Source organism: Cryptomeria japonica, chromosome 7, assembly GCF_030272615.1.
Source record: "Cryptomeria japonica chromosome 7, Sugi_1.0, whole genome shotgun sequence".
Lineage (NCBI taxonomy): Eukaryota > Viridiplantae > Streptophyta > Pinopsida > Cupressales > Cupressaceae > Cryptomeria > Cryptomeria japonica.
In genome coordinates, this window is record NC_081411.1 from 78351715 (window position 1) to 78364569 (window position 12855).

Here is a 12855-nt window from a genome sequence, read left to right on the forward strand (position 1 = left end):
CTTTCATAAGTTAACCCTTTTAGATAATTTGAACTATTAATTATTTAGGACAACCCTTTAAATTACAGATTCTACATGGTCAATATAAATTGTTTTGGGACATAGGTTGATGATTAGTGATAAATTTTTGGAATTGATAGGGGTTAAAGGTGGTACAAATAGAATATGAAAAATATGGGGATAGGAATATTCATGGGTTTATCTAGGTGATAGATCTATGTCCACGGTTTAATCTAGGAGGGGCCTAACGATTTGGAGAAATTCATTTATATGATTGGGATAATGATATTCAAATTGATAAATCCAAGTTATGGTGAAGGTGTACATAAAAAAAGATAAATTTCATATTATGACATTAAATTTATAATAATATAAAACAAAAAGGTTAAAGAGCAAGATACAATTTTCTTGTCTATAATTTCTTAGTAAAAATAATAGTCCTTATTAATGAACAACCTAATTGGCTTAGTGTCTCACTATCCATAATGAATAAAGATGTGGATTTTAGTCTCAAACATCGTATTAAGAATCCAACCATCCAAAACCATTCTTTCAAAAATTATTTTAAAATGAATTTTAAGTTGAAAATAACTTCATTCTCAAATCTCCAAATTTATTAGGATTTACATATGAACAAATTTCACATATGTGTCTCCTAAACTATTTACATTATGATGATAGAAAAGTAATTTAATAGTATACTGATTTACATATGAATTTATTTTTAATATATTTTGAACAGTCAAAATAGTTACTTCTAGCTCCATTTTGTTAGATACTCTTGAAAAGTGAGGGAATGAGATTCAATAGTTTAAACATGCAAACTAGGAATCATTTCCAATCTCCATCAATTTCATTGGAGAGCAATCAATTAGGACCAACTTTAGTCCCTTAGGAGAGTTGGGCACTTGCGATTGATTGTTCTCTTTTGATTGATGTGATTAGAGATAAGAAATGATGCAAGAAATGGGAAATTAATAAGAATCAACATGAAAAAAAAGATTAAAAACTAGAAATCAGAATGTAAGCTCATATCCGAAATGAGATACAGAAAGGAAGCCATCACTAAAATTTGAACATGAAAGTGTAGGTCTATGAAGTGAGGCACCCTAGATGAGAGGTGGTTTCATCAATTGTGATGTGTAGATTTTAGATGAGTGTGCTCTATACATAATAAACTCTAAATTTCAATGGAAAAGTGTTAGTTACTAGAGTGGTTCTCTATAGACCAGGGGTTTGTGTCTGTTCAGAATTTGGAACCGTGTCTCTATTTGCACTTTATGGATCTACCACTCTTTGTCTTCTGATCTATAATCTACACATTGAAAAGAGAGTAAAAGTGTTGGGCTATATAGGGGTTTACCTAAGTCAAAACCTAAGTAGGAATTAACCTCCACCACCATAATGATTATTAGAAAAAAGAGCTCACCCTTGTAGGGTAGATGCTAAAAAATGTAACAAACGTAGAATTGACAAGTGATACCTTTGGTATGATCTTATTTTATTGAAGTCTCATGAGCTTCATAGGATTTCATGCATGTCCTCACTCATAGAGGAAACACGTAAACTTGATCATGGATGCTAAGATAAATGCTTAACTTTAGATCTCTCCTTCATTGCCATGAAGATGCCTGATTTCTTTTCTTAATTGAAGTGTGAATTGGAATCAAATAATTGTAGAGAGATGTTTAAATAAGGGGGTGGAAGTTGCATTTATACACAACTTCACAAAATGAGTTGATATTTTGACTAAAGCTGACATCAAGGAGCACTTTCCTGCTTAACAACTTCTTGACCATTGGAGGCTCAAATTTTGGCCTAATTTGACTAGACCATGGTGATAGGTAGAATAGGAGGACTAGGGTGCTAGACACCATAGTCTAGAAGGAATAGGGTGCTAGGTGTTATATTCCTAGCATCTTGACATGTCAGTGGCATGGATTAGTGTTGAGCTTCTAGATTGTCCATGGCTTGAGCATAATCAGTCATGAATCAAGGGCATGAGGGGAAAACAACCTAAGTGAGCCCCAAATGAGTATGAATTGTAAGATGATATAATTTACGACATTATATTTAACCCCTGCTTTCATAGGATATGGCATTATTCTCATACTCTCGATAAAGTACAAGATAACATCAAAAGACTTTCACCAAGCAATAAAGAGTTAAAACAACACCAAGCCCCTAGGACTTAGGATTTTATCAGTCTAAAATATCAAGATAAAAGGAGCATGGAAGAACAAAGAAGATATGGTATCTTGGTCTAGTAAGGGTTGCTTACTAGGAGCCATAAGAGAATAGGATAGTCAAACATGTCTAGAAAGGTCAGTCATGCTAGTTGACTCTTGCAAAATATTACAAAACAAAATCTCTATTTGCTAGATAATCTAAAAAAAAAGTGAGCAAAATGGATGTTGTAGTGTGCACCAAATACAAAAATTACAAAACAAAAACCTTGTTTTCTAGGTAATCCAGAACTGCGACTACAAAATGGGTGTTGTATTATGCACCAAACATACCATGGTGTGTGATCAAAGTGTACAAACCAAGTTTTGTGGTGTGTGCACAAAGTGTAACATATAGTGGAGTGTATCCCCCAACATTAAAGTGATTGATTGCTCCTTACAAGGAGCAATCTTTAAGGTAGACTACATATGTCGAAAGGCAAGCATGTCGCAACAATGACATGCCCCAAAACGTAGGCAAATCAAAGGGGATGGTAGCAAGACATGAAAGAGAACATAAGGGATCCATTGTTTGGGGTCAAAATGTGCATCAGATAAATCATGTATATCAAGTATGATTGTTTTGAATTAATCTCATTCCCCAAAGGCAGTGGAACTACAAGCAAGATAGAAGAAAATAACAAAACATAGTTTTGGGTCAACATGGAAGTGACCAAAAATATCTCAACACTTTTCATTGTCCCCAAGTAGACAACACTTGAAAACCCGTTTACGACAAAATCACATTTATGACAAAACATGTATACAACATATAGACGGTTGGTCCCTTTGTTGTCTTTGCCAATAGAGCATTCAAGGGTCATCCAAAGAGATCTTAATAAATATAAAGACATGCCAAGCGTCACATTATGGGGATCACATTACATGTCAGCAAACACACAAAAGAATTTACTATATGAGCAAGCTATTATAGTAAGTCATTTACCTCCCAATCTTGCTCAAAATCATTTATAGATGATGAAAAAAATGCTAAAGGAGCTATGACTAGTACTATAGATGGAGCCATCTCTAGTGCTAAACAAGGACCATGCTCTAATGATTAATCATTATGTGTGTCACTAGGAGCTAAAGTTAAAGCTTTTGAAAATAATGAAGATAGATCACCATTACCATTGTTAACATCCTTAGCTATATCATTATAATGATCAAACAAATTGATAACAATAGGAGGTTTGATGCAAGAAGAAGAAACAATGTAAAAATTTTGAATTATGTTTAAAGTTGAGATCCCTCATAAATGTTATTGTTCTTGAGATATTTTATTGTATGAATGTGTATATTTTGAATCATATTTATTAGTGAAATCCTTCATAGATGTTATTGTTCTTGAGATATTTAATTGTATGAATGTGTATATGAAGGTTGAAATAAATATATGTTTTAGATTTTTTTTTCTCACATAATGGATTGTATGGCATGTTAAGGCTGCAAGATTGGGTAGTTTGATAAAACTCCCTAGTCTTGATTGCATCAAATGGTATCAGAGCTAGAGATCTTAATTGTATAGATACCATGTCGAATGTGAGACAATCTACACTAGGACCTTATGTTGGATGAAATGTATATGAGAGCATGTTGGTTATCCTCCAACAAGGATTGAAGTTGGGCAGAAGGTGCACATAGTTCCTCCACTAAGAGAGAGTGGGTAGGGTAAGTGAGAGGTGTGTCTTTTGGAAATATTTTTTGGATAGATGATAGAATGTGATTTTTGTTGCACGTTGGAAATTATAAGTGAAGTTGAAAAAGAAGAAGAGTTTGGGGTTGGTTGTGGGCAATCGCTTAGGAATTTTTGTCCTTCTCAAGAGAGATAGAATGCACATGGATAGAATGAATGAAATGAGGGGTATGATGAGAGGCTTGAGGGAAGCCAAAGAAGCAATGGAAAAGAGAAGAGAAGGGGAAAATGTGGGTATTGAGTCCAATTATTTTTCTAACAAAGATATATTTGTAAATGAGATTGTGTATGCAAGTGAAGAGGAAAGAGGAAAGATCACATTAATATGCCTTAATGATAGCATGAGGGAAGAGAGTAAATGTTGTAGAGGTTGAGAATGAGAAAGAGGAGAGCGTAGCAGTGGATGGGAGTCCTTTGGAGGACATAAAGGTATTTGAAAGTGTAGTCAAGAGTGAAGATGTTGCAACGATGAAAGAGAAAGAGGTAATGCACAATATCTTTTATTCTTATGTTGAAGAAGAGAATGGATTTTATGAAGATGAAACTATTTTAGTAGATAGTGATCGTAAATTGAGAAGTGTGATGTAATAAGTGAGAGGTGATGTGAGAGGTGATGTAAGAGGTGAGAAGAAACAGAACCAACAAATAAAAATATTTTATTTATCACACTTATTACATCACCCGAGGCACATCAATTATTTGCTCCAATCAAAAGCTTTCTCTGTGGTTTTGTTTTTTCTCACCTCTCATGAGATTCTCTCTCTTTTCTTTTTGGTGTTTTGGTAGCCTTGTTGTCTCTTACAGAACCAAGTTTCCATCTAAAACCTCTTATCAAAATTAATTTTGAGATACTTTAAAAAATATGATTTGTGACAATTTAATATATTTATCATTATTATACTGATATAATCCCATAATTTTAATAAATAATAAATATTTTACTTTTTAATCTTTTATAAAAATCCTTCAAATTAAAGATGTCTTAAAAAATTAAAGTATATATTTAAAAACATAACATCACCCACTAAAGGACATTAGCTGAACCCTACTAATTATTACATTTTTTAATTTAAAGCAGTACAATTAACACTACTTATTTTAGTTATCACCCAATGTATCTTCAAGTTACAAATAAAAAGGTCCTCACTTTTAAGAGCAAAGTACCAAACAGAAATTTCCATAGCATAGAAAATAATTTTATAATAAAAAGTGAAATATTTATATTAACAAAACAAATTTTTAAAAAAAAAAGTATTCTTGTCCAAATTGGATACTTTTCGTGAGGTCTATTATTATTTAAAATTAATGTTTTAAACAGATTAATATACTATTATATGTCTTAATACCAGTGTGTAAAGTTTTTTATTCTAATTCGTACTTAGTTAGCAATGTTAATGATTAGTTCACAAACTCATGGGATGTATTATATATGGTTTAAGAAGTAATGCAATAATTTACAAATTAATTGGTTTGTAAAGCTACATCAATTTCAGACCTCAATTATTGAGGAACTCTATAAAACCAATATTAAATTGTGTTTCTTTTTTAACACACTAGATACTACCATCACTGATGGACATTTGTGCTCAATTCATTCAGTTTGTTCATATGGTCAGCAAAACAAATAATTTGCTGATTGTTTGGGCTCCAAAATTCGATCTGTACATTGATTATCACATTTTGAAATGAATTTAAAATATGCGGTATAAATTTTGTCATCTTGCCCATTTATAGATGTTTTGAAATATTCATATTATTTGATGTTTTCTTTTGAAATATTGCAGTCATTACAGAGATTTTTCAATATACTCTGGATATGGATATCAGTTTAACATGTCTGATTTGACTTGTTGAGAGATGGATTATAAATGCAATCTTGGTAATTGATTAGATTTTTTACCTTATTGTGCTTAGCTTCTCATATCAACTGTAGTTTTTTTACTCGATGGTTTGAATCAAACTCCATGATCAATCATCAGAAAGAAAAGAGCAAGATGAGAGAAAAGATTTTTGCTTGTTGCAAATAGACAAGAACAGAGCATGCCATGAAGAAGGCTTCTTAATTAGCCAAATCACTTGAACATGCTCAAGTGTTCATTTCTCAGTTAGAGAAGATAAAATTACAAATGATGAGTATTAGGGATGCATTTGCTTTTTGTTGCAAATAGAGAGGAATAAGGCATACCATGGGAATGGCCTGTTGATTAGTAAAACAATGGAAGACTTGTCCATTTTGTTCATTTCTCTGTTAAATATATGTACAAAATTACAGATGGAAAGCTACAAAACCTTTATAGAGTCTCTTCAGTTAGTGACATTGAACAAACCCTGTTTCCAAGAACGCATTACCTAGAGCTTTTCACTTCTGGACCTAAAGAGCTTGCAGAAAAATTTATTGCTGCACCACCAACCTCATTCTTTGCTCATATAACTCAAAGGGCACAAGCTAGACCATGTTTTCAATCTTCCAAAATTCATATATATCAAGGAGCTTGTTTGGTATTTCACCATATAGATGGTGCATTGTTTGCACACATCATAGAGCTCATACTTTTCTGAACACATGAAGATGAGGACTTTAATCTGCAATCATAAACAAACCATTAATCTCCAGGGAAGATTGCGCTTAAAGAAATTGAAGGGTATATATGCTCCAAAAATGATTTGATCTCTCCAAGGGTAATGTTTTACCTGAAGATAACTTGCCTTCCTCAATATAAGAATGGCTTCTTTTAACAGAGGTGTTTTGTCCTTGTGGGTATCAAGCTAAAATCCCACTCTTGGTGAGTATCAGACTCAAGAAACACATGCCTTTATCTGCCAAATGATGAAGGCAGTTTAAGGTAATAGTGGGGGCAATAACAGAATAGGGACAAGCTTGTCCAAGTCCCGATCCCGCAATTTTGCTATTGGTTTTTGTGTTTTGCACTTAGCTTCAGAAAGGGATAATGGAGCTTTCATTTACCAGAAGACAGTGCCAGAGGTAATGCAAGTTCCTTCAAAATGTCCTCTGCGAAAGTCTGCACATCTAAATTGTTGTTCACACATCAGAATCTAATAAGATTGGTTTAGAGCATATTAGATAGCATGTCTAATGATGAAGCCTAATTTGGTGCAAAATATATTTCATTTCCAATGGAGTGATTACCATATTAGGTACCCTTATGGTGGAAATCTTCAAGGGAACTTTCATACAAATCTTCTCAGCCCCTGGTAGCTTTCCACAACCCAAAAGCCATCTCTCTCCCTTCTCTAAATGGATGCTGCAACCCTGTCATCAAGAGAAATGAATCACTCTATACTGACTAATAAAGTCCATGCATCTATTGATACACATTACTCAAGATTTGTGACCATACTTTAAAGTTGTCACAATCCCAAATTTAATAACCAAAAATACTGTTAACAGAATTGAATAAAAAAGTAAATTTGTTTTTGGTGAGCAACTACCTGCCTAGGGAAGGGAAACTTAGATGCAGCTAGTCTGGGGCAGAAGTTCTTCCACTTCAATTCTTGTACTCACACTAGCCAATGACTTTTTTGATTTGCAACGGTTGAGAGTTTCAACTTCTGCCAAGAACACAGCATAAACAGGTCTATGATCTGAAAACTTTGATTCACCCCGAACATATGATAGCTGTTTTAACCCTCTTCCAAACCATAGTATGCGATCACACCTGCATCATGAACAAGAGTTTAAAATAGATATCAAATTAAAGATGATAATAGGTAACAAAATTAAGAACTTTACAAATTGAAGTGTTCAATGTGTCAACTAATTCATCAACAAAGAATCTAAGATCAACATAACACAAGAGCACGAACTTCATTACAGAAGCACATATACGCAAACTAATCTGCCAGTAGAATCTAGTCAGAAAAAACTAGGGATTTGAAAGCATCTTCATAAATATAAAATGAGACACAAGACTAGACGAAAAATTGTTGTAGGTTATCATATAATACAAAACTAACGAGCATTTGAGAGATATAGTAGATTCAATATGTTATATGTGGCTCAAACTACAGAGGTTACACGGTGAAACAAATAATGAATCAGAGATGAGCCAAAGACACTTGGTTTAATGGCAAAGTCCATGTTGTAGGCACCTAGATGGTGCCAAGCTCAAATCTTCTACAATACAAAAAAAAAACTGAATCAGAGACACCAAGTTTACCCAATCATTAACTTTGCTCTTATAAATGGATGATAGATCACACTGTATGAACATTTACATACCATGCTGGAGTCCGCCGTTTTTCTTTAGATTTGAAACCATCTCCAGCATAGCGATCTGAGTTACTGGAGTACTTGTAGGTGGGTGCAAAATGGATGTGTCCTTCACTCCAGCCTTTGAAGACACGCCCGGCCTTATGCTCAGTCCTAAGCTGCCAAGTCATGTCCCATGTTTAGACTACTGATAATATCAACTGTACATATCGGCAATATTAGTGTCATTTTCATGGCAGATTCTCCAGCCTTATTGCAACCAAGAGTCTGACCATGGATGGTCTTTATAAAGCATTGCAAGTACCTGGTCATTTTCTAACAGTGCCTCCCAAGCATTCCTTTCTACAAGCTGCTTCGTATAGGCATAGCAGAGTCCAATTCTATAATTCAAATCTCCAAGCCAAATAACTCGACTGCAGATTCACCGAAAATTTAAACTTAAAATTGGACTGTGCAGAAAATTCTTCATAATTGACAAATTCAATGCTACGAAAACAGAGTCTCATCTGTGGAAATTTAACTTACTCGTGATCCATTATGGTTTCAGGTGAATTTTCGCCACCAAACTTATGCAGCCCTGGAAAGCGTGTCTTTTTCATGATCTCCATAACATCAGAGTTCCTTCGGAGCTCATCACCATCTTTCTGGCCAGAAGTTAAATGAGTACAAATAAAACAAAAGCTTGTTTGATGGAGAGTCATGCTAATTGATATCGAACCCTGCAAAACATGAAATACATCTCTATTGTTTTCAATTGAGCAAGTTTATTGTACTCTTGCCAGCATGAAGCAATTATGTGTCTTCAGCAATGACTAGGGTAGGAAGAAAAGATTTCTAGGTACAACAGAGAAAAAAGAGAATTAAATAACTATGGGAAACAGAAATTTGACTTACCTTATTACCAAGGTAACCCATCAAGCCCCTTCCAACGCAAGAAACTTTTACATCATGAATATATTGGCCCAAATCAGTTCTTGCCCAAATTGACAGAAATATGCCAACCATTTGTTTGCTGGCAACCAAACAATAATTCGTTTCTCCAAAACCAGCTCTAGCCTCTGCTGAAGGGCTCCTTGAGTTGGGAGAGTAAGCCATGGTGGCAGGTGAATCACTTACGCATATACCATTTTCATCATCCGAGGATGCATATTTGATGCTATTATCAGAATCTGTCCTTTCAATTGCTCGTCCTGTCAAGACTCGATCAGAAACACTAAAATGCCTTTCTAATTTTGGTTGCCTGCAGAAGGAATCATCATACATTCTAGAAGACCTGCTCGAAGCCTGAAATGATCTCCTATGGAAAAATTGTGTGGTATTTCTCGATGCAGAGCCCTCAAAGTCAGAATCCAAACTTATAATTGGGTGTGGCATGTCTGTGGACTTTACACTAGCAGGTGATAGAGGGTTTCTAGAACTCGTGCTTTTGCCTGCACCCTGCTGATTATTGAGTGTCTTACGAATGAGTCCCAGCCACTTATCTACAGGACCATTATCCTCTGCTCCTAGCACATTTCCTGCATTTAAAGGGACAATTTCCTGAAACCTGGGGAAGAAAATATGGATATTTCCAGGTTACTTACTGAAATATCATTGTAAGTTGTAAAATTAACCAAACACCAGTTCGCAAACAACTTAAGCTAACTAAAATGTCATTTCTTTGTACCCTAAAACATATATGTCCGCTGGTGGTGATGTATTCAACCATTCTTCTAGATTTAAACCATTCGGAGGAGCTTTGCCTCCCACATTCCATGTTGATACAAATACCCTGCTTGTCCATCAAATTTCCCAAATCAGTTGACATCTGTGCAAAATCCACTGGTCATGCGAAAAAAGTAAATCAAACCAAGATACATACCTAAAATCTTGGACATCTATTACTTGGGAAACATCAGTCTCCATTCTTCCACGCTTTATTTTCTCAGGAGTCTTCTTCATCCATTTTTCTGCACGATAAGGATCAGAAAGATTGGGTTAAATAGTTGCCAGAGGAATAGAGAACTTTTTTCTTTTATGTAAGGCACAACAGTAGTACCTGGTCTGTCTTTTCTAAAGGAATAGGAGTCCTTATCAGAACAACTCCGCCTTCTATCAACAAATGCTTCAACCCCACCTGCATTGTTTGAAAGTCCATTTAGCCAGAACTGTTGATGGTGGAAGCCCAAAAGGAAAACTGAAAAGTATAAATTCATTTCTCCGGAAAAATCAGTGTGGAGGTTACCTCTTGTTGAGTATCCTTCTGCAATCTCATCCGCATGGAACTCATTAGCTTTACTCTTTATATTGAACCATTTCCTGACTAATGTCTTTGGCCAGGAAAACTGCATAAACAAACATGAATTCAACAATATGTGTAATCCAGCTTGCAGCATGGAGCGTACATGTAGAATCACCCTGAGACAAAGGAAACCAATTTCTGTTATTACTAGAATTAAAAAGGTACCTTGTTTTTCTTCTCATTGGCAGCTTTCATTGTTGAGCAAGCATTTACAGATCCCTGCTTACCATGTAGATTTCAAATTTCAAAACCTGTGCAAAAGACACGAACAAATTAAGCATTCAACTCTCACAGCATTTAAAGGCATCAAATTCGCATTACGTGGCACTAACTAGTTTAACAACGATTACAATCCAAACAAATAAATGTTTTCTATTTTCCATTTGGTGTACTAATGGGTCTCCACAGAGCCATAGCGCTAGAACAGATCAAAGAAGGAAAATATATTCCTACGTATCAAAAGCAGATATTAAGTGTATCACATGAGCATACAATTTTTCAAACTCAGAACAAGTAAAAAGGCACAAGGGCTAGAGGGAAAAAACAATAGAACTCCCACCCTAATTTTTGAATGAGCCCTTTCATGCGCGCATTTCAGTATTACAGAGGCTCAATACAACTTAACATGGAATCCATACAAAGGATTTTCCTAAAGATAACTGGCAGAGCAAAAAATGCAAGTTTTACTAGCAGTGAGGATGGTAAATAGGATAAAGCAGGAAGATATTTGAAGACATGGAAACTTCTGACCTTGACAAGGCATTTCCAAAGAGAGAGGACGATTTCTTGGACGATAAGATTGACAGATCACGTACCCATCAAAAGATTGTTTTTATCCTAGAGGCAGACGTTGTGAAATCCGGAAACTCAATAAGGGATACCGAAAAAATCCCACTTCAAATTCAAACCATATATCCCCCCACAGACCAGATTTTGAATGCTTTCATCGTTGATCAGATTGACCTAATAACTCTGCCTCATATCAACCATAAATTCCAGTACTTCGGGAATGCATGTATTTCTTGAACCTTGCCTACGCCCAATTAGGGCGCGGCTGAAATATAAAGAAATGCAATGTGGAGGGCTAAAACTTCTGATCAAAGAGACTGAATGCCTGAAATTTTTGACAAAGTCAAAGTGTGTGTACTTGAAAATCAATAAGAGGCAATGCTAGACTACTAGCAAAAAGAATAAAATGCAGATGAACAACCAGATCAGATCCAGATTACTTGATTACCTTGATGATAATAAACAAAGAATGCTCATGCCACGGAATTCAAATACAGTGTTCCGTCAGACAAAGGGGCAGCCAGGCCTACTTTTTTCAGCTGATTTCAGAAGGAACAACAGACAAAGAGAAGGCAGCAGCACAGGGGCAATCTCAATCCCCACTTTTGCACAGAGGAGAGCAAGGTATCTCTGTGCTGCCTAGCTTTAGCCACATCATATACACGTATACTATATACTAAAGAGAGTACACTGCAAGCAAGTCATTCAAGAAGGAGAAGCCCCAACCCTACTCCTCTATATCCATACCCCACATATACTTAAGCCCATTACGAGGAAAAACATGCAAAATCCAGAGAAAGATTGTATTGCAGAGACTCTGTTTGGGTATATCCCTCCCTTAACTAAAATAGTGGACGTGGGTACCCCTAAAATTTGATGTTGGTGCTCTCGAAATCAATGTGGAGGCCATTAAATGGCATGTATGGGCATCCAAAATTGATAGAGTGGCTCCATATGAGAGGAGAACATGGAGCTTGTGAACGTGGGAAGTTTTCTCCAACACAAAAGCCCAGCGAAAAAAAGTACTTAAATGTTGAACTTTTCTGTTGCATGAGACGGTTGAAAAAGATATCAAAAGAGATGAGGCCCATTAGCCAACTAACCAATCGGGCCCAAAGATCGAAGCATAGATTTTGACCGCTAGCAGTCTGCTTCAAGCCACTAGAGGTTACCGTCAAGTGACGGATTCTAACTAACTGTTTCTATCTGCAGAAATCTGTTTGAACTTTTTGGGCTTCGCAACTGTACAAACAGCGGACGTGCTGAGCTGGCCGGCTTGCCGGCGCCGTTTATTAACGGCAGCGCGCGTGCGGGCTCCACGCTGACGTGGCAATCGGATTAGCTGACGTGTCGGCTGTGGGCCCAGCATTCAGCGGGCGTGCTGTCAAGTCTGTGGACACGGTCAACGGCGCAGATGCTGTCATTTTCAAATCATGTCTAACAATAATAATATGAAATTAATTTTTCAAATGGTAGGAGAGAAAAAATAATATATTTTGTAAAATTTGGAAAATAAAGAAAGAATTTTTGTAATGTGGGAGAGAGAATGTTTGCCATATTTTTGTCTTCGAGATTTTCAATTGCTTTTGTTAGGCAAGGTTTATGTATTTTCAATGTATTGGAAAATGGAAGC

The 12855-nt window shown here is 35.7% G+C and overlaps 1 protein-coding gene across 6 annotated transcripts; it reads right to left on the reverse strand.

Annotated features, from left to right (window-relative positions):
* Window positions 1–5916: 5916 nt before the first annotated feature.
* Window positions 5917–12234, reverse strand: LOC131041484 (type I inositol polyphosphate 5-phosphatase 4). 6 transcript variants are annotated; one of them, XM_057974602.2, is made up of 14 exons: window positions 11671–12234; window positions 10599–10684; window positions 10377–10476; window positions 10191–10268; window positions 10014–10101; window positions 9819–9923; window positions 9047–9698; window positions 8678–8796; window positions 8457–8565; window positions 8162–8310; window positions 7372–7598; window positions 7070–7192; window positions 6613–6949; window positions 5917–6504 (listed from the first exon to the last, which is right to left on the reverse strand). In XM_057974602.2, the coding sequence occupies exons 2-11, from the start codon at window positions 10626–10628 to the stop codon at window positions 7391–7393; spliced, it is 1638 nt and encodes a 545-aa protein (XP_057830585.1). In that variant the 5' UTR covers window positions 10629–10684; window positions 11671–12234; the 3' UTR covers window positions 5917–6504; window positions 6613–6949; window positions 7070–7192; window positions 7372–7390. The 6 variants fall into 6 exon arrangements, with proteins under 6 accessions (XP_057830585.1, XP_057830583.1, XP_057830584.1 ...); XM_057974600.2 differs by having other exon boundaries at window positions 7376–7598; window positions 8678–8871; window positions 11671–12233; XM_057974601.2 differs by having other exon boundaries at window positions 7070–7184; window positions 8678–8871; window positions 11671–12233.
* Window positions 12235–12855: the final 621 nt, after the last annotated feature.